This window comes from Oncorhynchus gorbuscha, linkage group LG10, assembly GCF_021184085.1.
Source record: "Oncorhynchus gorbuscha isolate QuinsamMale2020 ecotype Even-year linkage group LG10, OgorEven_v1.0, whole genome shotgun sequence".
In the NCBI taxonomy this organism is placed as follows: domain Eukaryota; kingdom Metazoa; phylum Chordata; class Actinopteri; order Salmoniformes; family Salmonidae; genus Oncorhynchus; species Oncorhynchus gorbuscha.
The window spans coordinates 21,696,083-21,722,679 of NC_060182.1; the positions used below are offsets into that span (position 1 = coordinate 21,696,083).

A 26,597-nucleotide genomic window follows, 5' to 3' on the forward strand; every position below is an offset into this window, starting at 1 on the left:
TCTTTTTTATTGTAAACGTGAGAATGTTGTTTATTTCATGTTATTTTAATAAAATGAAGTGAAACTAATTTGCGTAAGTGTTCAACACCTTCCATTCTTTGTTGCTACTGACTGGTAAAATGACTGTGTTCACTCAAAACAATAACTGTCAATCAAAGTGTAAGTGGCCTGTGCACGAACAAAGGCTTTGGCCATCTACATTCAAATAAATATTAAAAAGATAGACATTCATATAACACAAAAAATGATAACCCTGACACTGATTTTGTATGCTGTAAAGAGCTTGTTTTAATGTAAATTGTCCCAGGCAGGTACAAAAGACGTTGAGACACTGATCTCCACCATTAGACTCTGTGCACCTCAATAGGATACATGTGCAAGACTTTGTAGCTGGGTACAATGTTTGCTGTTGCAGTAGCAGTGTGGTGCAATCTCTCTGTGGATCCCGTCTAGACAGGCCACTAGGGGATTCCACCATTGGGAAATGGCATTAGGTGCACCACAGCTATTGGCAGAGAGGATGGGAGTAAATGATAACACAATCTCAACAAAGCTATTGGGTAACACTTACGTTGAAGCTCCTTATGTTAAATTCACAACACCTTTTACAGTCATAGACCATTATGTTTTTGTGTTCTATAATGTCTGATGGCCCTGATGTTTTCCTTTCATTTGGTCATCAGACCTAATTCGGAGACTGATGACAGGGCGTAAGTTTTAGCAATGTGTTTTCCTGTATCTTATGAATCATGTGTGTCTCAGAAAACTTCAGTGAAGGGAAAAATAGCCCTGGGGTCATCAAAAGTGGTGAAACACAAGACCAAAACCATCTCTGTCTTCTGACCTCTTGGCTTCTATTTCTGTGGAGTTTTGCTGCGTGTGTGTTTAACTGTTCTATTTCTGCTTTCTGACAGGCCATAGAGAGCGACTCCTTAAAATAAGACAAGCAATAGAATACAAAGATCTAATTCTGATCTGACCCTATGGTGACAAGAGCTCCACCTGGTGGGAATGCTGCGATCTTGTTGTTGTCTACGTAGCTGTGACACATGCTTCCGATTCACCCTCCTTACACAGTGGTGGCCGTAGCAGATCCAGCGGACTATAAGTGGGCTACACTATCCACGATCTACAAGCACACGCATGTACACGGCATCCTCTTGCACATACAACGAATCCATCTCTGCAACCCCCCCCCTCTCAAAACAATAACTGTCAATCAAAATGTATGTTCCCTGTGCAGACAAGGCATGTTTGTCTATAAGAAATCACGATGACTCTGACTTTGGGCACCAACATTAAAATAAATATTAAAAAGATAGACACTTATACAACAAAGAAGATTATAACCCTGTAGATACGTGTACTGCAAGTCTACTACCTGTGATGCACATTAATTCACTTTGGCAGAATAACTATTGTACCATTTCCCAATTATGTTTTGAATAAACTAGAGAATTTGAACCGTACCATATCTCATTGTATAGCAATAATCAAAGCAACGAATCCCTTTGAGAACTGCCTATGTAGAATCAATATGTGTCAGAAACAGTTAATATAGTGTCAAAATGTACTAAAGTGTAAATATGATAATTTTGGTCATAAAGTCAGTTTTCGTCTAAAATGGATTTTGTAACATCCGTGCAACACAACGGTTAAATTAAGGTTGGGTTTTGATTTGACGATGTCCATTTGCCCACTAACATGGGGTGAACAGCTGCGGCGATTGTTCTCTATCCAATAGCATAGACAGTGAGATAGACCTGCCCAGCAGCTCCCACTGTTTATATAAGACAACAGGACTTTGTTTACGTAAGACAACACACCGCACATTTATTAACTTGAGAAATACTGCACCAAACATGTCAGTTAGATGAAAAATTCAGCAACTAAAATATTATCAGCAAAAACGTTAACATTTATTACTGATTTCTTGAGTTGTCATAGACTCATTCTGAGGATTTTAAGGAAGTGAAATCGTCTTCTGCGTCTACAGTGGCTTATGGGGGACAAACATCATTAACCAAACGCGGAATCGGCCAGGAAACACCTCCGAGACTGAAATCTCGTTTTTCTAGTGAGCAACAGAAAAACACTTACCAATCGTTACTTTAACACGAGCACTGACATGTTTTGCCTCAGCAACAGTGGAATATCAAGACATTGCATAACATCATGACGCCGATAGCATCTCTGACATATTCACCACGCGATGGCAACATTAAAATGTACTTTAAGTATTTATCAGGAAGGATATTAGTATTGTTTATACAGGTGATTTATACATAACACAGGATAGCATATTTCCATGGTAGTACATGTTACATTATACACTGAAATGTTTAGAGGGGGTGAAGTTGAGGAAATGGAAACTAACAGACGTTTTCACACTCATCTAACCTCTCAAAAATGCTTCAAAGACATGGAAACTTACATAAAAAAAGACATCATGAACAATGTATTACGATAACACACATTGTGTTTCACAGTATATAACACATGTAGGTATCTGCTTATTTTATTTTAGGATGCCCCAATAAATGTCCTGTAATTAAAAGCAATTCTCCTTTCATCCCTTTAATTAAAAAGCATGGTAAAAGACAGAATAGCTGCAGTTACAGCAAGATGTTAGGAAGCTCAGTAATGAATCATTCATAATGTATTATAAACTGGGTGGTTGGGCTCTGAATGCTGATTGACTGAAAGCCGTGATATATCAGACTGTATACCACTGGTATGACAAAACATTTATTTTTACTGTTCAAATTACGTTGGTAACCAGTTTATAATAGCAATAAGGGACCTCGGGGTTTTGTGGTATGTGGCCAATATACCACGACTAATGGCTATATCCAGGCAATCAGCATTGCGTCGTGCATAAGAACAGCCTTTAGCCATGGTATATTGGCCATAAACCACACCCCCTCGTTCATTATTGTTTAAATAGAGTTCACAGATCCTTCTATTAAACAACAAGTCCCAAGAAAACAGACTTAACCCTCACTTGTCATGGAGGTCACCTGTGAAGCCAGACATTTGCTTTAACTGAGAGCCTGATGAAAACTAGCCTGGTCTCAGTGACTATTGCTGCTATTATATACATGACACAGAAGAGTTGACCAAAGCACCAACAGATCTGGCGAGATAAAGACCAACGAGGTTCTGCATATTGTTATAATAAACACACTAGTTGGATAAAACTCTACTGTATAGCACAGGATGTTGGTGGTACCACCAATATGGGCAGCATGTAGCCTGGTGGGTAGGAGCATTGGGCCAGTAACCAAAAGGCTGCTGGATTGAATCCCAGAGCAGACAAGGTCAAATCTGTCGCTCTGCCCCTGAGCAAGGCAGTTAACCCACTGTTCCAGATGACGTGGATGTTGATTAATGCAGCCCTCCACACCTCTCTGATTTAGAGGGTTGGGTTAAATGCAGTTTCCATGTGTTTGATTCCATTTGCGCCATTATTATGAGCTGTCCACCCCTCAGCAACCTCCACTGCTGTATAGTCTTCTTTTCTTCATAGCTGTTAACCTGAGTCTCCCACTACTCTAGTACAGGTCCCTCATGATTTCCTGTAGTAGGGGGTGCAGACACGTCTCCAGCTCCTGCTTCTTGAGCAGGTGGATGAGCCGGACGTGGTCAGCCACCAGCGGCCGCAGGTCGGTCATCTTCTGCAGCAGCCTGGCAAACAGCTGGGGGCAGTCTGGGTGGATGGTCTTCAACTGCAGCTCCAAGGCCTGCAGTACTGCCTCCTGGAGGTCCTCGATGGGCTTCACATTCACCAGGCCTGGACGGTCTAGAGTAGAGCACAACAAGGTCAAGGTTAGAGGTCAACAGAGAGTGGAAAGTGCAAGAGGAGAGAGGGAAATAGAGGAAGATTGGACATACAGTATACATCAAATGATCTGAAGTTGCAATGTCCTGATGAGCAAAGTCCAAGGTCAATTGAAATGATACAGCATAAAATAGGTCACCATTGTTTTATATCTGGTCTCAAGCCCAATCAAGCCATCTCAGAGCAATAAAACACCTAATCCTGCAGTTGAGGTCAATGGAAGGCAGACCGTTGGGGATAGAAGAAGGATGCCATATTGGCGCACAATCAACAAATCTGATCAAACAAAGTGGATTTTCGTCAAATACGTCATGATTGATGTATTGTAACAGGCCCACAATGTGTTTTCTAAAGTCTGATTTTGATATATATGGCTGTTTTTGCTGCATAACATTGAGAAGTTCCTTTTCAGGTTTAGAAAAAGTGACTGCTAAATGCTAAATCCGGTTTGTATAAACTGGTAGAATAGCTAGAATACAAAAATCGGTGGTGGTAGCCAAAGTCATTTTGAACTGCAATGCAGTTGATTGGTGACGATGACATGAACATGTATTGGGGTTGACATGCAGACAAGCAATATACTTCGATGTTTACCTCAACATAGTGTGAAATACACATACTGTATAAACAATCGCCTTAAGGTAAGCTAATTTTGCTAGGGGGCAATGAGAAGAATCTGGACATTTTCCCCAAGGTATCTTTCCCCCACACGTTTGGGATGAGTTCCATTGACCTCTTTACCGCATCTATCTAACATACAGTTGAAATCGGAAGTTTACATACACCTTAGCCAAATACATTTAAACTCAGTTTTTCACAATTACTGACATTTAAATCCTAGTAAAAATGACATGTCTTAGGTCAGTTAGTATTACCACTTCATTTTAAGAATATGAAATGTCAGAATAGTAAAGAGAATGATTTATTTCAGCTTTTATTTCTTTCATCACATTCCCAGTGGGTCAGAAGTTTACATACACTCAATTAGTATTTGGTACCATTGCCATTAAATGGTTTAACTTGGGTCAAACGTTTCGGGTAGCCTTCCACAAGCTACTCCAACCTCGGCCAACAGCACCCCCCCCCCCCCCCGCAGCTCCTCGCCCAAGCCTCTCCAGGTTCTCCTTTACCCAAATCCAGATAGCAGATGTTCTGAAAGAGCTGCAAAACCTGGACCCATATAAATCAGCTGGGCTTGACAATCTGGGCACTCTATTTCTGAAACTATCCGCCGCCATTGTCGCAACCCCTATTACCAGCCTGTTCAACCTCTCTTTCATATCGTCTGAGATCGCCAAGGATTGGAAAGCTGCCGCAGTCATCCCCCTCTTCAAAGGGGGAGACACCCTGGACCCAAATTGTTACAGACCTATATCCATCCCGCCCTGCCTATCTAAGGTCTTCGAAAGCCAAGTCAACAAACAGGTCACTGACCATCTCGAATCTCACCGTACCTTCTCCGCTGTGCAATCTGGTTTCCGAGCCGGTCACGGGTGCACCTCAGCCACACTCAAGGTACTAAACGATATCATAACCGCCATCGATAAAAGACAGCAGCCGTCTTCATCGACCTCGCCAAGGCTTTCGACTCTGTCAATCACCATATTCTTATCGGCAGACTTAGTAGCCTCGGTTTTTCGGATGACTGCCTTGCCTGGTTCACCAATTACTTTGCAGACAGAGTGTCCAGCTCTGTCAGTGTGTCAAATCGGGGGCATGCTGTCCGGTCCTCTGGCAGTCTCTATGGGGGTGCCACAGGGTTCAATTCTCGGGCCGACTCTTTTCTCTATATATATCAATGATGTTGCTCTTGCTGCGGGCGATTCCCTGATCCACCTCTACGCAGACGACACCATTCTATATACTTTCGGCCCGACATTGGACACTGTGCTATGTAACCTCCAAACGAGCTTCAATGCCATACAACACTCCTTCCGTGGCCTCCAACTGCTCTTAAACGCTAGTAAAACCAAATGCATGCTTTTCAACCGATCGCTGCCTGCACCCGCATGCCCGACTAGCATCACCACCCTGGATGGTTCAGACCTTGAATATGTGGACATCTATAAGTACCTAGGTGTCTGGCTAGACTGCAAACTCTCCTTCCAGACTCATATCAAACATCTCCAATCGAAAATCAAATCAAGAATCAGCTTTCTATTCCGCAACAAAGCCTCCTTCACTCACGCCGCCAAGCTTACTTTTACCTTAGTAAAACTGACTATCCTACCGATCCTCGACTTCGGCAATGTCATCTACAAAATTGCTTCCAACACTCTACACAGCAAACTGGATGCAGTTTATCACAGTGCCATCCGTTTTGTCACTAAAGCACCTTATACCACCCACCACTGCGACTTGTATGCTCTAGTCGGCTGGCCCTCGCTACATATTCGTCGCCAGACCCACTGGCTCCAGGTCATCTACAAGTCCATGCTAGGTAAAGCTCCGCCTTATCTCAGTTCACTGGTCACGATGGCAACACCCAACCGTAGCACGCGCTCCAGCAGGTGTATCTCACGGATCATCCCTAAAGCCAACACCTCATTTGGCCGCCTTTCCTTCCAGTACTCTGCTGCCTGTGACTGGAACAAATTGCAAAATTCGCTGAAGTTGGAGACTTTCATCTCCCTCACCAACTTCAAACATCAGCTATCTGAGCAGCTAACCGATCGCTGCAGCTGTACATAGTCTATTGGTAAATAGCCCACCAATTTTCACCTACCTCATCCCCACACTGTTTTTATTGATTTAATTTTCTGCTCTTTTGCACACCAATATCTCTACCTGTACATGACCATCTGATAATTTATCACTCCAGTGTTAATCTGCAAAATTGTAATTATTCGCCTACCTCCTCATGCCTTTTGCACACATTGTATATAGACTCCCCTTTTTTTCTACTGTGTTATTGACTTGTTAATTGTTTATTCCATGTGTAACTCTGTGTTGTCTGTTCACACTGCTTTGCTTTATATTGGCCATGTCGCAGTTGCAAATGAGAACTTGTTCTCAACTAGCCTACCTGGTTAAATAAAGGTGAAATAAAAAAATAAATAATAATAAGTTGGGTGAAATTTGGCCCATTCCTCCTGACAGAGCTGGTGTAACTGAGTCAGGTCTGTAGGTCTCCTTGATTGCACACACTTTTTCAGTTCCGCCCACAGATTTTCTAGGATTTAGTCAGGGCTTTGTGATGGCCACTCCAATACCTTGACTTTGTTGTCCTTAAGCCATTTTGTCACAACTTTGGAAGTATGCTTGGGGTCATTGTCCATTTGGAAGACCCATTTGCGACCAAGCTTTAACTTCCTGACTGATGTCTTGAGATGTTGCTTCAATATATCCACGTAATTTTCCATCATCATCATGCCATCTATTTTGTGAACTGCACCAGTCCCTCCTGCAGAAAAGCACCCCCACACATGATGCTGCCACCCCCGTGCTTTACGGTTGGGATGGTGTTCTTCGGCTTGCAAGCCTCCCCCTTTTCCACCAAACATAACGATGTAATTATGGCCAAACTGTTCTATTTTTGTTTCTTCAGAACAGAGGACATTTCTCTAAAAAAGTACTATCTTTGTCCCCATGTGCAGTTGCAAACTGTGGTCTGGCTTTTTTATGGCGGTTTTGGAGCAGTGGCTTCTTCCTTGCTGAGCGGCCTTTCAGGTTATGTCGATATAGGACCTGACCTACTGTGGTTATAGATACTTTTGTACCTGTTTCCTCCAGCATCTTCACAAGGTCCTTTGCTGTTGATCTGGGATTGATTTGCACTTTTCGCACCAAAGTACGTTCATCTCTAGGAGACAGAATGTGTCTCCTTCCTGAGCGGTATGACGGCTGCGTGGTCCCATGGTGTTTATACTTGCATACTATTGTTTGTACAGATGAACGTGGTATCTTCAGGCGTTTGGAAATTGCTTCCAAGGATGAACCAGACTTGTGGAGGTCTACATTTTTTTCCTGAGGTCTTGGCTGATATATTTTGATTTCCCCATGATGCCAAGCAAAGAGGTAGTGAGTTTGAAGGTAGGCCTTGAAATACATCCACAGGTACATCTCCAATTGACTCAAATGATGTCAATTAGCCTACTTAGAAGCTTCTAAAGCCATTACATAATTTTCAGGAATTTTCCAAGCTGTTTGAAGGCACAGTCAACTTAGTGTTTGTAAACTTTTGACCCACTGGAATTGTGATACAGTGAATTGTAAGTGAAATAATCTGTCTGTTAACAATTGTTGGAAAAATGACTTGTGTCATGCACAAAGCAGATGTCCAAAACCGACTTGCCAAAACTATAGTTGATTACAATACATTTGTGTAGTGGTTGAAAAACAAGTTTTAATGACTCCAACTTATGTGTATGTAAACTTCTGACTTCAACTGTAAATGCATAAATGTAAAACGGAAAAACACCACCTCCACTGAGGATGATGACAGCGAGGAAGAGCGCTGTATCACTATCGTCCAGCTCCAGCACGTTGAATTTTACAGCAAACTCAAACTTTGGCTCCATCATCTCACAGAAGGGCTTCCTCAGACTCTTGAGGAACTCCCGGGTCATGAAGATCTGTCCGTAGGCGAACAGTGTGCCGTCCTTGTTCATCAGCGGCGCCAGCATGATCAACATGACCTCGATGACCCCGTACTTCAGCAGGGTCACCTGGTCATTTATGTCCAGCTCTGTCAACCCAGGGATACTCTTGGCAAACTCTATGATTTCTCGTACAGCTTCTGCGGTGCGGAACTGAACCTGCCGGAAAAAGAAGAGCTCCAGCTCCCCGGCAGGCTCTTGAGGGGGCAGGACAGACCTCTGGTGCTCCAGGAAAGGGAACTGTCTACTGTTTATAAAGTCCTGACCCGCTGTCAGGGACTTCATGTCATGGATGACAAACGGCTGGAAGGAAAGAGAGACATCTCTTAAAAACAATGTATTATGAAGCATTGCCATCCATTGCCATTCATTCTCTTGGCAATTTGTAGTGATTCAGTATTTGGCCCCTTGCTGGGTGCACAACGGGTTAATCTAACTAGGAAATAAAAGATAATTAAAATCCTGACTTTTAGGTTAGTGAAAATATATCTGCTTCTCTAAAGTATAAATAACTGGCTATTAGTTATTTCCTCTTCGACAAGCTGAGATGACCCAATATTACTGCTTCCTACTGTACACTGATATTTTGCTACCAGTTAATCAGGACAGAGTGCATTTTCCAAAAACTGTGATATTCAAATATACAGAACCAAATGTCTGGTGTGTGTGAGAGAGAAAGAGGTCAAGTGGCTTTCAATGGCTCTGTTCTGACTCATATTACAAATGTTCCATTGACATCAATGCAACATTTATGCAAAACTTTAAAGATTATGTGCATGTAGTTGTACAGTATCTCAAGTAACAATCGGGCCCTTACTGAGTTTTCGTGGGTCTTCCCAGACAGGATGGCTCTGGCCCTGCTCTTGGTCAGGGGAAAGTGTCTGTGATAGGACAGACATAGCTGTCTGGACAAGGCTCTCAAGTCCGCTGACTCTGGGCTCCTGGGGGACACATCCATAAACTCAGCCAGCAGCTTCTCTCTCTCCTCCTGGGGCATCCGGCCAAAGCGGATGGCTGCGTGGGGACATCAAAATCATTATATAGCCTGGGTGCCAGTCAGACTCTTTCTGTATTGAATAATGCTACACGTCACTGGCTGCCCAAACAAGACAATGACAAAGACGTTGGAGGAAGGACTATACTTCATCCTGCTGTGTAGAAACCTTTCCAAAGACTTAAGGCCTGGTTTCAGACAGACACCTGCTGTTGAAACAGTTCACATTGAATATGTGTAACATCCTTGATTAAGCCTGTGACAGTCATGGAATTTTGGATGACGGTCATTGGTCAGCCAAATGACTGGGTCACCTTTATAACCGTTCGAATAGCAACAAAAAATAAAGACGCACATTTTCTTCTCTACTCCGCTCCTGACTGTGCTGCCATAGAAATATAATTAATAAAACGGATGTCCCCGTTCAAGTCAATAATGGCATAATGGGTGGACTGACAGCCATTGCGAGTGCACCCATAGGAGAAAAGCAGGAAGTAAAAGCAGAAAGTGTACCCATCAATGTGTGCTGTGATTTGTTGATTCAACTCAACTTACATTAGAAAAACTACATTCCATTGCATGAGCCACATCAGTTAACATCACTAAAGCAATCATTTGAATGAATATTCTACATTACCATGGAAACGATTGCTTGAAGCCGGTGTTTGGAGGATATATTGGCATGGGTGTTGTTCGTTGAGGGCCGACAAACCATGCCAAAATATCCTCCAAACATCGGCTTCAAAGGCATTATCACTTAAGCAATAATTTCCATGGTAATGTAGAATGTTCATTCAAATTATTTCTTAATTAAGTGGTAATGCTAGAGAAGTCGATGTTTGGAGGATATATTGTTGTTAGGTCTGAGACAAAGTCAAAATGTTGCATTTGTTTAAGCTGTCTTCTAGTGACATTTATTTGGATACATCCATAACAATGAGCTAATGAGGCACGACTTCGCCTGGCATAGAAAATGTGTCAGGAGCTAGCCAACAACACAGCTACAGTAACATGATCACTTCGAACTGAAGCTGGAAAGACCTCAAATTAGCTGTGTTTCATGTGAATTTTTTTCAACATTTAAAAAATATTTTTTGTATATCTCCATAAACATGATGCCAGCTTATTCATGATTTCGACTGGCTGAGAAACGCTGCCTGCTTGTCCGTTTCGTCCCGACTCCCGACACGTTCATTACTATGCGACAGCTGGAGATCTAATTTTAATATTGTTTCAATTTTGCAAATGTCGGAGAGACAGACAGCAAGGTTTATACAAATCTCTGCTGTTGAAAACAAAATGTTAATCTAAAAGAAATGTGAGATAATGTCTAGATGCTTTTTCAAGTTTATATGTTGCTTGGCTGGGCTGATGAGACAGTGGATTACACAGTCAGATGGAACAGAGTAAATAGGCATTTTAACATCATAGATTTAGCCAGTGGCAACTTGTGGAATAGAGATCAGCTGGAATGCAGTTTTAACTAACCAATCAGCATTCAGGATTAGACCTACCCATGGTATAAATCCCAATACCATGCAGCCATTGCGAGTGTACCCATGAGTTTGCCAGTCAAATTGCCATGATTAGAGGTTCCAAACCCATTCTTTTCATTCTATTTCAATGTGTGCTGGTGCTGCAGGGAGTGGGGCGTTGCCTAGGAGCAACAATGTTTCATAATGTTGTTAATAGTCCATGTTATTGCAAATTAATAAAAAAGAAAACTGAAATATCACATTTACACTTCCATTCAAAAGTTTGGGGTCACTTAGAAATGTCCTTGTTTTTTAAATAAATGCACATTTGTTGTCGATTCAAATAACATCAAATTGATAAAAAATACTGTGTAGACATTGTTAATGTTGTTGGAAACGGCAGATTTTTATGGAATATCTACATAGGCCTACAGAGGCCCATTATCAGCAACCATCACTCCTCTGTTCCAATGGCACCTTGTGTTAGCTAATCCAAGTTGATCATTTTAAAAGGCTAATTGATCATTAGAAAACCCTTTTGCAATTATGTTAGAACAGCTGAAAACTTTTGTTCTGATTAAAGAAGCAATAAAACTGGCCTTCTTTAGACTAATTGAGTATCTGGAGTGTCAGCATTTGTGGGTTTGATTACAGGCTCAACATGGCCAGAAACAAATAACTTTCTTCTGAAACTCGTCAGTCTATTCTTGTTCTGAAAAATGAAGGCTATTCCATGCGAGAAATTGTCAAGAAACTGAAGATCTCGTACAACGCTGTGTACTACTCCCTTCACAGAACAGCGCACACTGTCTCTAACTAGAATAGAAAGAGGAGTGGGAGGCCCCGGTGCACAACTGAGCAAGAAGACAAGTACATTAGAGTGTCTAGTTTGAGAAACAGACGTCTCACAAGTCCTCAACTGGCAGCTTTATTAAATAGTACCCGCAAAACACCAGTCTCAACGTCAACAGTGAAGATGCAACCCCGGAATGCTGGCCTTCCAGGCAGAGTTGCAAAGAAAAATCCATATCTCAGACTGGCCAATAAAAATAAAAGATTAAGATGGGCAAAATAACACAGACACTGGACAGAGGAAGATTGGAAAAAAGTGTTATGGACAGACTAATCTAAGTTTGAGGTGTTCGGATCACAAAGAAGAAAATTTGTAAGACGCAGACAAAATGAAAAGATGCTGGAGGACCGCTTGACGCCATCTTTCAAGCATGGTGGAGGCAATGTGCTGGTCTGGAAGTGCTTTGGTGGTGGTAAAGTGGGAGATTTCTACAGGGTAAAAGGGATTTTGAAGAAGGAAAGCTATCACTCCAATTCGCAAAACACCATGCCATACTCTGTGGATGGCACTTAATTGGAGCCAGGGTTCTACTACAACAGGACAATGACCCAAAGCACAGCTAAAAACTATGCAATAACTATTTAGGGAAGAAGCAGTCAGCTGGTATCTGTCTATAATGGAGTGGCCAGCACAGTCACCGGATCTCAATCCTATTGAGCTGTTGTGGGAGCAGCTTGACCATGTGGTACATAAGAAGTGTCCATCAAGCCAATCCAACTTGTGGGAGATGCTTCAGGAGGCATAGGGTCAAATCTCTTCAGATTACCACAACAAATTGACATCTAGAATGCCAAAGGCCTGCAAGGATGTAATTGATGCAAATTATTTGACAAAGGCAAAGTTTGAAGGAAACAATTATTATTTCAATTAAAAATCATTATTTATAGCCTTGTCAACATCTTGACTATATTTCTAATTCATTTTGCAACTTATTTCATGTGTGTTTTTATGGAAAACAAGGACATTTCTAAGTGACCCCAAACTTTTGATCGGTAGTGTACATTAGTATTCAGACCCTTCACTCAGTACTTTGTTGAAGCACCTTTGGCAGCGATTACAGCCTCTTGTCTTCTAGGGTATAATTCTACAAGCTTAACACACCTGTATTTGGGGAGTTTCTCCCATTCTTTTCTGCAAATCCTCTCAAGCTCTTGTCAGATTGGATGGGAAGCGTTGCTGCACATATATTTTCAGGTCTCTCCAGAGATTTTGGATCAGGTTCAAGTCTGGGCTTTGGCAGGGCCACTCAAGGAAATTCAGAGGCTTGTCCTGAAAGCAGTCATGCATTGTCTTGGCTGTGTGCTTCTGGTCATTGGCCTGTTATAAGGTGAACATTCGCCCCAGTCTGAGGACCTGAGTGCTCTGGAGCAGGTTTTCATCAAGGATCTCTCTGTACTTTGCTCCGTTCATCTTTCCCCTGATCCTGACTAGTCTCCCAGTCCCTGCCACTGAAAACATCCCCACAGCATGATGCTGCCACCATCAGGATTCACTGTAGGGCCATGTTTCCTCCAGATTTGACACTTGGCATTCAGGCCAAATCTTGGTTTCATCAGACCAGATAATCTTGTTTCTCATGGTCTGAGAGTCATTTAGGTGCCTTTTGACAAACTCCAAGCGGGCTATCATGTGCCTTTTACTGAGGAGTGAATTCCGTCAGGTCACTCTACCATAAAGGCCTGATTGGTGGAGTGCTTTAGAGATGGTTGTCCTTCTGGAAGGCTTTCCCGTCTCCACAGATGAACTCTGGAGCTCTGTCAGTGTGATCATCAGGTTCTTGTTCACCTTCCTGACCAAGGCCCTTCCCCCCCGAGTTCTCAGTTATGCCGGGCGGACAGCTCTAGGAAGAGTCTTGGTGATGCCAAACTTCTTCAATTTAAGAATGACGGAGGCCACTGTGTTCTTGGGTACCTTTGATGCTGCAGAATGTTTTTGATATCCTTCCTCAGATCTGAGCCTCAACACAATCCTGTCTCAGAGCTCTACAGACAATTCCTTCATCCTCATGGTTTGGTTATTTCTCTGTCAACTGTGGGACCTTATATAGACAGGTGTGTGCCTTTCCAAATCATGTCCAGTCAATTGAATTTACCACAGGCGGACTCCAATCAAGTTGTAGAACATCTCAAGAATGATCAATGGAAACAGGATGCACATGAGCTTAATTTCGAGCATCATAGAAAAGGGTCTGAATACTTATTTAAATAAGGTATTTCCGTTTATTATTTGTAATAAATGTGCTTACATTTCTATAAACCTGTTTTCACTTTGTCATTAAGGGGTATTGTGTGTAGATGAGGGGGAAAAAATAATTTAATCCATTTTAGAATAAGTCTGTAATGTAACAAAATGTGTAAAAAGTCAAGGGATCTGAATACTTTCCGAATGCACTGTATATGACAAATCATGACTCTTAAAAATATTGGTAAGCAAATATACTTTTCACAACAATGTAGTGGCTTACCATCGCGTGACATGCCCACAAGCAGACATTTCTGAAAGCGACAGTACTGGCATTTATTCCGGCTTTTTTTGTGAATCCGACAATGCAGATCACAGTGGTGATACACCAGTTTTAACCTCATGGTTCTTCGGAAGAATCCCTAAGAGAAAGGCAGATAACATGTAGATTGTAGAATCATAAAGCAGCAACAGACTATAATTATTTTACAGAAAAAAAAGAAAAAAAAAGTGATCAATGGAAACAGTGGGCTTGATATGAATACAAGGTTTACGGTGTTTATGTGTCAGGGTTAAATCCTTACTAATACATGACCCCCTGGAGGTTAAATAGCAAGACGTTTGTTTTGTTTTTATGCTCAAATGTGTAACAATGCATTTGTATAGCTCCAAGCAAACACAATAGCCATACATACTGTCAAGCCACCAGAACTTCATTTGGTAGGTCTCAGTCCTACCTTGCAGCCCTCACAGGCATGGACTCCATAGTGGAAGCCTGAGGCCGTGTCCCCACACACTCTGCAGTCAATGTAGAGCAGAGTGCTGGGGTCTGTGTAAGTGGGGGACTTGGAGTGAAGAGTGCGTCTGGACAGGCTGACAACGCTACAGTTGCTAGACCAAAGAGGGGACATGGACTCCTCTTTTAACGAACCTAAACAAAGACAAATGAGAACACAATGAGATACAGATGTAGGATCTTCATTTGAGCCTGTTTGCTACAGCTGGGAAATAATCCTGCAGCAACAGGAAATGTGAATTATTATGTGGATTATAATTAATGAACATTTTTGCAGGGGATGATACATTTTTCACAGGGGAATCAAGTCTGAAATGTCAAACTTTCAAACTTCAGAAGCCTTTTTAAACCTTAAATACACTGCATGTTTTACATTTCCTGCATTGCTGGGAAGTTCTCTTGCAGCAGGGTGATCAAACTAAGATCTGCATACATAGCATCACAGGCAAGAGAAAAGACTGTGTGGCAAATTGCTTTAACATAAGATTACCTTTATAGATCATTAAGTTATTACACTTTAGGAAATGCCAGATTTAGTAAAAGTCCCTTACAGTAGACTTACATTGGTACTCACTGTATGTGTAGTTGTATGGGTAGTTGAATGAGTGGATTCTGTGTGGGCTGTGGTTGGATGAGTGATTTCTGTCTGGGCTGTGGTGAAATGACTGGTTTCTGTCTGGTCTGTGGTTAAATGACTGGTTTCTATCTGGGCTGTGGTTAAATGAGTGGTTTATGTCTGGGCTGTGGTTGGATGAGTGATTTCTGTCTGGGCTGTGGTTGAATGAGTGGTTTATGTCTGAGCTGTGGTTGAATGAGTGGTTTATGTCTGGGCTGTGGTTGAATGAGTGGTTTATGTCTGGGCTGTGGTTGAATGAGTGGTTTATGTCTGGGCTGTGGTTGAATGAGTGGTTTATGTCTGGGCTGTGGTTGAATGAGTGGTTTATGTCTGGGCTGTGGTTGAATGAGTGGTTTATGTCTGGGCTGTGGTTGAATGAGTGGTTTATGTCTGGGCTGTGGTTAAATGAGTAGTATCTGTCTGAGCTGTGGTTGAATAAGTGGTTTCTGTCTGGGCTGTGGTGGTGGGGACTGTTGAGGCTGTGCTCCAGGGAGGAGAGGTAAAGGTGGTCCAGGGTTGACAGGGTCTTCATGTCACAACTATTCATCCTGTTGTCCATCTCTGCCAGGTCCAATGTGCCCAGCTCAAAACTCATTATAGGTCACCATCTCTGGATAAGAAGACAACAGTGAAGAGGTCAACTAACAGTATGAATCTCTCAATTTACTATAAATAAAGCTATCAAGGAGACCACAGAAGAGGCAAACCATTCATTACCAGTGCTACTATAAATGGGTGTAATTATTATAACTTCAGCCTCTTAAAACTAAGAAAAACAATTGGACTAATTCTACATTTGCACTAATTTGGATCTATACATTAGATTCAGGGCAAACACAGGAATGCACTTTTCATTCAGCTTATTGCAATGTTTAAGAGATAAGAGAGCGACAACTAACTAAGCGGCCCGCTGGTAGGAACTCTCAGCCCCACAGTAAGTCAACACAACTTTCTGTACTGTACCATTTCAGGACATTTCTCCACTTTCTCACATTAGGTGAGAAAGGTGAACATAGCCACGTTCACTTCAACTCAAAGAAAGACCTTTAGAATTGACAGGTACAACTACCTCTGTCTCTGTCTCTGTCTCTGTCTCTGTCTCTGTCTCTCTGTCTCTGTCTCTGTCTCTGTCTCTGTCTCTGTCTCTGTCTCTGTCTCTGTCTCTCTCTCTCTGTCACGCCTTGGTCATAGTATTTTGTGTTTTCGTTATATATTTGGTCAGGCCAGGGTGTGACATGGGTTTAAAATGTTGTGTTTCGTATTGGGGTTTTGTAGGCATTGGGATTGCGGCTGAGTAGGTGTGGAGCATAGGTTTGGCTGCCTGAGGTGGTTCTCAATCAGAGTCAGGTGATTCTCGTTGTCTCTGATTGGGAACCATATTTAGGTAGCCGGGGTTTCACTGTGTATTTCGTGGGTGATTGTTCCTGTCTCTGTGTTAGTGTTCACCAGACAGGCTGTATAGGTTTTCACGTTCCGTTTGTTGTTTTGTATTATATAGTTATTTCATGTATCGTCTTTTCTTCATTAAAGAACATGAGTAACCACCACTCTGCATTTTGGTCCGACTCTCTTTCAACAAACAAACGCCGTTACAGAATCACCCACCACACACGGACCGAGTGGCGTGGTAACAGGCAGCGACAGCAGGAGCAGCAAAGGGAGGACGTTATGGACAGCAGAAGTATGGAGTATACGACGTGGGAGGAAATAGACAGGTTGGCGGTCGACCCAGAGAGAGTGCCGGAGCCCGCCTGGGATTCGCTGGAGCAGTGCGAAGAGGGCTATAGGAGAATGGAGTTGGAGAGACAATCACGACGGCGCAGAAGAAAGCCCGTGAGTCAACCCCAAAAATGTATTGGGGGGGGGGGGCTCAGGGAGAGAGTGGCAGAGTCAGGAGATAGACCTGAGCAAACTCTCCTTGTTAATCGTGAGGAGCCAAGGAGGAGACCAGAACCAGAGCCGGTGTTAGAGGTGAGCGAAGCAGAGACTGTGAAGGAGTTAATGGGGAAAGTGGAGTGGAGAGTAATGAGGGAGTTGCTAGCTTGGTGCTTTAGGTACAAGATTCGTCCGACGTAGCGTGTCGGGGATTTGATGGCACCTGGGTCAGCGCTCCATACTCGTCCTGAGGTGCGTGTCAGTCGGCTGGTGAAAAATGTGCCAGCCTCATGCACTAGGCCTCCTGTGTACCTACCTTGCCTTGCACGTCCTGTGCCAGTCCTGCTCTCAGGCTCTCCAGTACAACTTCACGGTCCAGTCCATCCTGTGCCACCTTCACATACCAGTCCTCCGGTGGCAGCTCCCCGCACCAGGCTTCCTGTGCGTGTCCTCGATCCAGTACCACCAGTTCCAGCACCACGCACCAGGCCTTCAGTGCGCCTCGCCTGTTCAGCGCAGCCAGCGCTTCCCCCCTCTCCTGCGCTGCCGGAGTCTCCCGCCTGTTCAGCGCAGCCAGTGTTTTCCTCCTCTCCTGCGCTGTCGGAGTCTCCCACCTGTTCAGCGCTTCCAGAGCCTTCCTCCTCTACAGCGCTGCCGGAGCCTCCTGCCTGTTCGGAACAGCCAGAGCTGTCAGCCTGCATGGAGCAGCCTGAGCTGTCAGCCTGCATGGAGGAGCCTGAGCTGCCAGCCAGCATGGAGCAGCCTGAGCTGTCAGTCTGCATGGAGCAGCCAGAGCTGTCAGTCTGCATGGAGCAGCCAGAGCTGTTAGTCTGCATGGAGCAGCCAGAGCTGTCAGTCTCCCCTCTCTCCAGATGAAATCTCGCGTCTTGTGACGGCCGGCCGCCCAACAACCTGCCCGCTTGACCCTATCCCCTCCTCTCTTCTCCAGACCATTTCTAGAGACCTTCTCCCTTACCTCACCTCGCTCATCAACTCATCCCTGACCGCTGGCTACGTCCCTTCCGTCTTCAAGAGAGCGAGAGTTGCACCCCTTCTGAAAAAACCTACACTCGATCCCTCCGATGTCAACAATTACAGACCAGTATCCCTTCTTTCTTTTCTCTCCAAAACTCTTGAACGTGCCGTCCTTGGCCAGCTCTCCCGCTATCTCTCTCTGAATGACCTTCTTGATCCAAATCAGTCAGGTTTCAAGACTAGTCATTCAACTGAGACTGCTCTCCTCTGTATCACGGAGGCGCTCCGCACTGCTAAAGCTAACTCTCTCTCCTCTGCTCTCATCCTTCTAGATCTATCGGCTGCCTTCGATACTGTGAACCATCAGATCCTCCTCTCCACCCTCTCCGAGTTGGGCATCTCCGGCGCGGCCCACGCTTGGATTGCGTCCTACCTGACAGGTCGCTCCTACCAGGTGGCGTGGCGAGAATCTGTCTCCTCACCACGCGCTCTCACCACTGGTGTCCCCCAGGGCTCTGTTCTTGGCCCTCTCCTATTCTCGCTATACACCAAGTCACTCGGCTCTGTCATAACCTCACATGGTCTCTCTTATCATTGCTATGCAGATGACACACAATTAATCTTCTCCTTTCCCCCTTCTGATGACCAGGTGGCGAATCGCATCTCTGCATGTCTGGCAGACATATCAGTGTGGATGACGGATCACCACCTCAAGCTGAACCTCGGCAAGACGGAGCTGCTCTTCCTCCCGGGGAAGGACTGCCCGTTCCATGATCTCGCCATCACGGTTGACAACTCCATTGTGTCCTCCTCCCAGAGCGCCAAGAACCTTGGCGTGATCCTGGACAACACCCTGTCGTTCTCAACCGACATCAAGGCGGTGGCCCGTTCCTGTAGGTTCATGCTCTACAACATCCGCAGAGTACGACCCTGCCTCACACAGGAAGCGGCGCAGGTCCTAATCCAGGCACTTGTCATCTCCCGTCTGGATTACTGCAACTCGCTGTTGGCTGGGCTCCCTGCCTGTGCCATTAAACCCCTTCAACTCATCCAGAACGCTGCAGCCCGTCTGGTGTTCAACCTTCCCAAGTTCTCTCACGTCACCCCGCTCCTCCGTTCTCTCCACTGGCTTCCAGTTGAAGCTCGCATCCGCTACAAGACCATGGTGCTTGCCTACGGAGCTGTGAGGGGAACGGCACCTCAGTACCTCCAGGCTCTAATCAGGCCCTACACCCAAACAAGGGCACTGCGTTCATCCACCTCTGGCCTGCTCGCCTCCCTACCACTGAGGAAGTATAGCTCCCGCTCAGCCCAGTCAAAACTGTTCGCTGCCCTGGCCCCCCAATGGTGGAACAAACTCCCTCACGACGCCAGGACAGCGGAGTCAATCACCACCTTCAGGAGACACCTGAAACCCCACCTCTTTAAGGAATACCTAGGATAGGATAAGTAATCCCTCTCACCCCCCCTTAAGATTTAGATGCACTATTGTAAAGTGACTGTTCCACTGGATGTCATAAGGTGAATGCACCAATTTGTAAGTCGCTCTGGATAAGAGCGTCTGCTAAATGACTTAAATGTAAATGTAATGTAAATGTCTGCATGGAGCAGCCTGAGCTGCCAATCTGCATGGAGCAGCCAGAGATGCCAGTCTACAGGGAGCAGCCAGAGATGTCAGTCTGCATGGAGCAGCCTGAGCTGTCAGTCTGCATGGAGCAGCCAGAGCTGCCAGTCTGCATGGAGCAGCCAGAGCTGCCAGTCTGCACAAAGCTGCCAGTCTGCATGGAGCAGCCAGAGCTGCCAGTCTGCATGGAGCAGCCAGAGCTGCCAGTCTGCATGGAGCAGCCAGAGTTGTCAGTCTGCATGGAGCAGCCAGAGCTGCCAGTCTGCATGGAGCAGCCAGAGCTGCCAGTCGGCATGGAGCAGCCAGAGCAGCTAGATCCGCCAGTCAGCCATGATCTTCCAGATCTGCCAGTCAACCAAATTCTTCCAGATCTGCCAGTCAACCAGACTCTTCCAGATCTGCCAGTCAACCAGAATCTTCCAGATCCGCCAGCTAGCCAGGATCTGCCGGAGCCAACTACCTGCCTGAGCTTCATCTCAGTACTGGGCTTCCTCTCAGTACTGGGCTTCCTTTCAGTACTGGGCTTCCCCTCAGTACTGGGCTTCCCCTCAGTTCTGGGCTTCCCCTCAGTCCCGGGCTTCCCCTCAGTCCCGAGCTGCCCCTCAGTCCCGAGCTGCCCCTCAGTCCCGAGCTGCCTCAGTCCCGAGCTGCCCCTCAGTCCCGAGCTGCCCCTCAGTCCCGAGCTGCCCCTCGGTCCCGAGCTGCCCCTCAGTCCAGTGGGGTTCTGGGTGAGGACTATTAGGCCATGGTCGGCGGCGTGGGTGGATTATCCCAGTACGCGAGGGGGAGGAACTATGACATTAATGGAATGGGGTCCACGTCCCGAGCCGGAGCCGCCACCATGGACAGACGCCCACCCGGACCCTCCCTATGGTTGTGAGGTGCGTCCGGGAGTCCGCACCTTATAGTGGGGGGGGGGGGGGGGGGTTCTGTCACGCCTTGGTCATAGTATTTTGTGTTTTCGTTATATATTTGGTCAGGCCAGGGTGTGACATGGGTTTAAAATGTTGTGTTTCGTATTGGGGTTTTGTAGGCATTGGGATTACGGCTGAGTAGGGGTGGAGCATAGGTTTGGCTGCCTGGGGCGGTTCTCAATCAGAGTCAGGTGATTCTCGTTGTCTCTGATTGGGAACCATATTTAGGTACCCAGGGTTTCACTGTGTATTTCGTGGGTGATTGTTCCTGTCTCTGTGTTAGTGTTCACCAGACAGGCTGTATAGGTTTTCACGTTCCGTTTGTTGTTTTGTATTATATAGTTATTTCATGTATCGTCTTTTCTTCATTAAAGAACATGAGTAACCACCACGCTGCATTTTGGTCCGACTCTCTTTCAACAAACGAACGCCGTTATAGAATCACCCATCTCTCTCTCTCTCTCTCTCTCTCTCTCTCTCTCTCTCTCTCTCTCTCTCTCTCTCTCTCTCTCTCTCTCTCTCTCTCTCTCTCTCTCTCTCTCTCCTTCCCTCCCTTTGCAGAAATCAAGATACATTTTTTTTAAATAAAAAATCATATCTGAGTGTAGGATGATAAATGGCCGCCTGTCATCTGTAGCTAGTCTTTCAAAATTAATGAGAAAACTTTCATAGGCAGCATGTGTGGGTGTGTTTGTGTGTGTGTGTGCGTGCATATCTGCGTGCGTACGTACATGTCTTGCATAATGTATAAAGGATATTTAATGCTGAAACCCTCCTATTAAACATCAATCATATTCACTAAGTTAATGGTTTATATTTAGGATGATGTTTTACTGCTTTGTCATCCTATTTTTGATTTGAAAATCATATCAAATATTTGACATATGATCAGGATACACAGAAGGCCAGAGCTAATTACAGACACCAGTAAAATGTTTAAGTACCCAAAGGGGCCACTAGATGTCTTCTGATAGATTACAAAAAATCCTTGTAAAATTCAACAATTCTAGTAGTTTATTGGTAAACTTGAAACGTTTCCAGTAATATACCCTTCCTTTGCAACCCTAATGATGAGTGCTGACAAATTATCTACACATACCTTAACAGAAGACTGACAAAGTCCTGTGGAACAGTCTTGTTACCTAAGTGGTATGATTGAAAAGGTTTGTGTGTTAGAAGTTGGTAAACATGGAACACCGGAGAATTACGTTGATCATATTGAGGTCTGGATACTACATTGTAAAAAGTCTTTGTCGTGGAAACCCGTTCCTTGGAACCATTCAAGTAACCTAACTCAAAGTATTTCAGTATTCAATACTTTCTCGTAATACAGTGACATATCCATCCATATGATTCTCTTCTAAAGTTGTAAATACTTCATTGTTATGTGTTTTATGAGCTTTTTGCGACTAAATTAAATTATGTATGATTTAAGTTACTTGAAGAGGAAAATTTGTTGTAATGAACATACAAATGTAGGGTCTCTTCTACTTAAATTGTTAACCTTCATTTAAAAAAAAATCTCAAGTAGAAAGTATTTCTGATTAGTCATATTCAGTGGTCATGTCTTAGTGTTTAACATTGTTTTACGTATTTGACCATTTGTAATTTTAACCCCCCTTAGCAGGCATTGTTGGGCACAGTGATCATTCCTCTAGCAGTAACTGGAGGTAGAACTGTAAACGTTACAGGATGCAGCATTATCCTCTGTCATTAAGACTGGTGAACATTACCGAGTTGATGGTGGGAATGGCTTGTCTCATTATTGAACGGCAATTTGATATCCGTTCATCGTGATCAACTACGCCTCATAGCACAACAAACTGCTTAATACTATTTTAGAAGTATAATTTTATTTCTTCAAACATTAATACGACATTGTGTGAAAGTACCATGAAGTCTAAACATTTTGAAATACCCACAATTCTTTAAAAAAGAGCCACGTGCCACTATTATGAATTAATAACTTGTAAAAGCGTAATAATTCTATATCAGCACAACACAGATAATCAAGTGTTTTTGTACGTAAATATCAATGTCTTATCATTTTAAGTAAAGACGTAAAACATAATAGAATCAGGTATGAACAACTTATTTAATACATGTTAGATTGACTTTAAAATATTAAACAATCATAACTTGTAAAACTCAATAACGAGATGATCAGAACACAAATAAATAAAGATGTATTTACGCAATAACCTAATAATTGTTAACAGTACTCAAAAATGACATATGAGTTAGTATCACTTTTATGATTTGAGTTCTACTGGCTGTTTGAGTAACCACTACACAAATTATTTAATGAGTTAGGCAGTTACTTTATAATAAATTAAGTTAGGCAGTTACTTTATAATAAATTTATAATAAATTAAACATAAATTAAACATTTATCAAACTGTCAAAAGTTGACAGTAGCATATATTCGAATTACAGACAAACTAGCATATAAATTGACAAAATAAATCCTTATTATAATCCAAAAAGGTTTTGTATGTCCATGCAAATAGGTCAAGATAAATTGTCAAATGAAACAAAATAAAGCCTTTGATGGATTTAAAACCGCTATCAGTAGTGTTCATGAATAGCCTTGACAGACAGTTGCACGTGTTCACCTTTTGAAACTAGATAGCAGTCTACAGTCTCACGCAATCAGAATTATTAAAGGAAGATGTAGCTTAGCCTACCTGTCTTGATCTGCAACACAAAATATCAACTCGTTCTTCATTATTCATTTACGAAGCTTAATTCACATATTCAGCAATATGCGTTCCTTTTTCTTGATCACGGGGTTGCTTAATAATAGGACAGGTTACATGTGGGTCATGCAACCAGTGTTTGAATAATTCCCTTCGTGAACTGCATGGCTTCCCATTTTCTGTCCCGCCTCCATTTACGGGCTGGACTTTGGAGTAATTATTCACTGAACATTGGGCACAAACCTGTTGCACTGATTTCATAGATAGTAGAATGGAATAGTAGAATGATGTAGACTACTGTAGACTAGTTTATGAGATGTAGACTGTAGACTGTGTTCATGAATAGCCTTGACAGACAGTTGTACTTGTTCACCTTTCGAAATGAGATTGTCGGAGCACATTTTACATTCTCACGCAATCAGAATTATTCAAGACTGATGTAGTTCAGTTGACCTGTCTTGATCTGCAACACAAAACATCAACTCGTTCTTCACTATTCAGTTGGGGTTGGACTTTGGAGTAATTCTTCACTGAACACTGGGCACAAACCTGTTGCACTGAGGGATTATCTGATTTCATAGGTAGACTGGAATAGTAGAATGATGTAGACTAGTTTATGAGATTGTATAATTCTCATATGAATATTGAAGTAAATGGCTATTCAGAGCAGCAGTACATATAAATCCATAGGTTTACCGTAGACATAAACTCACAGGCCAGTTTTTTTAGGTACAACATCCGGTTCACAAAAATGGATCACTCCAGACAGTGAGTCACATGGTCGTGGCTTGCTATATAAAGCAGGCATCGAGGCATTCAGGAAAAGGAGGACTGAGCACGCCCCCATTCTCATTGACGGGGCTGTAGTGGAGCAGGTTGAGAGCTTCAAGACCCTTTGTGTCCACCTCACCAACAAGCGAACATGGTCCAAGCACACCAAGAGGACACAATCAAACCTATTCCCCTCAGGAGACTGAAAAGATTTGGCATGGGTCCTCAGATCCTCAAAAGGTTCTATAGCTGCACCATCGAGAGCATCCTGACGGGTTGCATCACTGCCTGGTATGGCAACTGCTTGGTATCCGACCACAAGGCTCTAAAGAGGGTAGTGTGTACGGCCCAGTACATCACTGGGGCTACTGCACGGCAAGCGGTACCGGAGCGCCAAGTCTAGGTCCAAGAGGCTTCTTGTCATGCAGGTGAAAGAGGACCCAAAAGCGACTTAACAGAAACAGAGTTTATTTAAATCCAAACAGGGAATAACAAAAATCCTCTAGTCTGTAGAGGGGAATAACTAGAGAAGCGGCCACAGACTGCAGGTCGCCGGGTAGGCGCAGGCCGTAGTTGATAGAGCCACCTGCTCACACGCAGCATCTGATGAAGGCAAAAACACGACAGGACAGGGCGAAACACAATCACAGCATGGTGAATACAAAACAAGGAACCGACGGGACAGGAACGGATCACAAAGGAATAAATAGGGACTCAAATCAGGGGAAAGGATCGGGAACATGGGAAGACTAAATGATGATTAGGGGAATAGGAACAGCTGGGAGCAGGAACGGAACGATAGAGAGAAGAGAGAGCGAGAGAGTGAGAGAGAGGGGGAGAGAGAGGGATAGAAGGAGGGAAAGAACCAAATAAGACCAGCAGAGGGAAACGAATAGCATGGGGAGCACAGGGACAAGACATGATAATAAATGACAAACATGACAGTACCCCCCACTCACCGAGCGCCTCCTGGCGCACTCGAGGAGGAATCCTGGCGGCAACGGAGGAAATCATCGATGAGTGAACGGTCCAGCATCCCGAGACGGAACCCAACTCCTCTCCTCAGGATAACCCTCCCAATCCACTAGGTATTGGTGACCCTGTCCCCGAGAACGCATGTCCATGATCTTATGTACCTTGTAAATAGGTGCGCTCTCGACAAGGACGGGAGGGGGAGGGAAGACGAACGGGGGTGCGAAGAAAGGGCTTAACACAGGAGACATGGAAGACAGGATGGACGCGACGAAGATGTCGCGGAATATAGCCACAGCACAGGATTGACTCTGACCTGGGAGACACGGAACGGACCAATGAATAGTCCTACGAGAAGCTGTCGTAAGAGGAAGGTTGCAGTGGAAAGCCACACTCTGGCCGCAACAATACCTTGGACTCTTAATCCTGCGTTTATTGGCGGCTCTCACCGTCTGTGCCCTGTAACGGCAAAGTGCAGACCTCACCCTCCTCCAGGTGCGCTCCAACGTTGGACAAACGCTTGAGCGGAGGGAACGCTGGACTCGGCAAGCTGGGATGAGAACATTGACTCTGTAACCCAGACTACCCTGAAACGGATATAACCCTCAGACGAAGGACTCTGTGAGCGTATTCTGCCCAGGGGAGCTGTTCTGCCCAAGACGCAGGGTTTCTGAAAGAAAGGCCGTGTATATGATTGGCCTCTCTGCTTGACGTTGACTGGGGATGAAACCCGGAAGAGAGACTGACGGACGCACCAATCAAACGACAGAACTCCTCCAAAACTGTGACGTGAATTGCGGGCCTCTGTCTGAAACGGCGTCTAACGGGAGGCCATGAATTCTGAATACATTCTCAATAATGATTTAGCCTCCACATTAGCGGAAGGAAGTTTAGCTCTGAATGAAATGTGCCGCCTTAGAGAACCTATCGACAACCGTCAGAATCACAGTCTTCCCCGCAGACAAGGCAGACCGGTAATGAAGTCTAAGGCAATGTGAGACCATGGTCGAGAAGGAATAGCGGTCTGAGACACCGGCAGGAGGAGAGTTGACTCTGCGCGCAGTCCGAACAAGCAGCCACGAAACGGCGCGTGTCACGCTCCTGAGTATATAGCGCTCCGCAAGAGTTGACGGGATCAGCTAACTTGGCAGATAGCCCCTGAAGAACAGCCAGACTGGAAACAGGAACGAAAAGGAGGTTATATAGCCTCCACATTGACTCTTAACCTGTCTTTCAATTCCCCAGACTGTTAACCCGACAACACGCCCATAGGAAGAATCCCCTCGGGATCAGTTGAAGCCACAGAAGAACTAAACAGACGGGATAAGGCATCAGGCTTGGTGTTCCTACCCGGACGGTAAGAAATCACAAACTCGAAACGAGCGAAAAACAACGCCCAACGAGCTTGACGGG

At 44.3% G+C, this 26,597-nt stretch overlaps 1 protein-coding gene across 4 annotated transcripts; it reads right to left on the reverse strand.

Moving 5' to 3' along the window:
* Window positions 1–296: 296 nt before the first annotated feature.
* On the reverse strand, window positions 297–23,906 carry LOC124045680 (peroxisome proliferator-activated receptor gamma-like). Of its 4 annotated transcripts, none has more exons than XM_046365194.1 (8): window positions 23,895–23,906; window positions 21,842–21,884; window positions 15,301–15,964; window positions 14,680–14,873; window positions 14,226–14,364; window positions 9,257–9,453; window positions 8,265–8,742; window positions 297–3,802 (listed from the first exon to the last, which is right to left on the reverse strand). In XM_046365194.1, exons 3-8 carry the CDS (start codon window positions 15,947–15,949, stop codon window positions 3,555–3,557), a joined length of 1,905 nt encoding a protein of 634 aa, XP_046221150.1. In that variant the 5' UTR covers window positions 15,950–15,964; window positions 21,842–21,884; window positions 23,895–23,906; the 3' UTR covers window positions 297–3,554. The 4 variants fall into 4 exon arrangements, with proteins under 4 accessions (XP_046221150.1, XP_046221147.1, XP_046221149.1 ...); XM_046365191.1 differs by lacking the exon at window positions 23,895–23,906 and adding an exon at window positions 23,430–23,593; XM_046365195.1 differs by lacking the exon at window positions 23,895–23,906 and adding an exon at window positions 23,430–23,593 and having other exon boundaries at window positions 298–3,802; window positions 15,313–15,964.
* Between the last annotated feature and the right edge of the window lie 2,691 nt (window positions 23,907–26,597).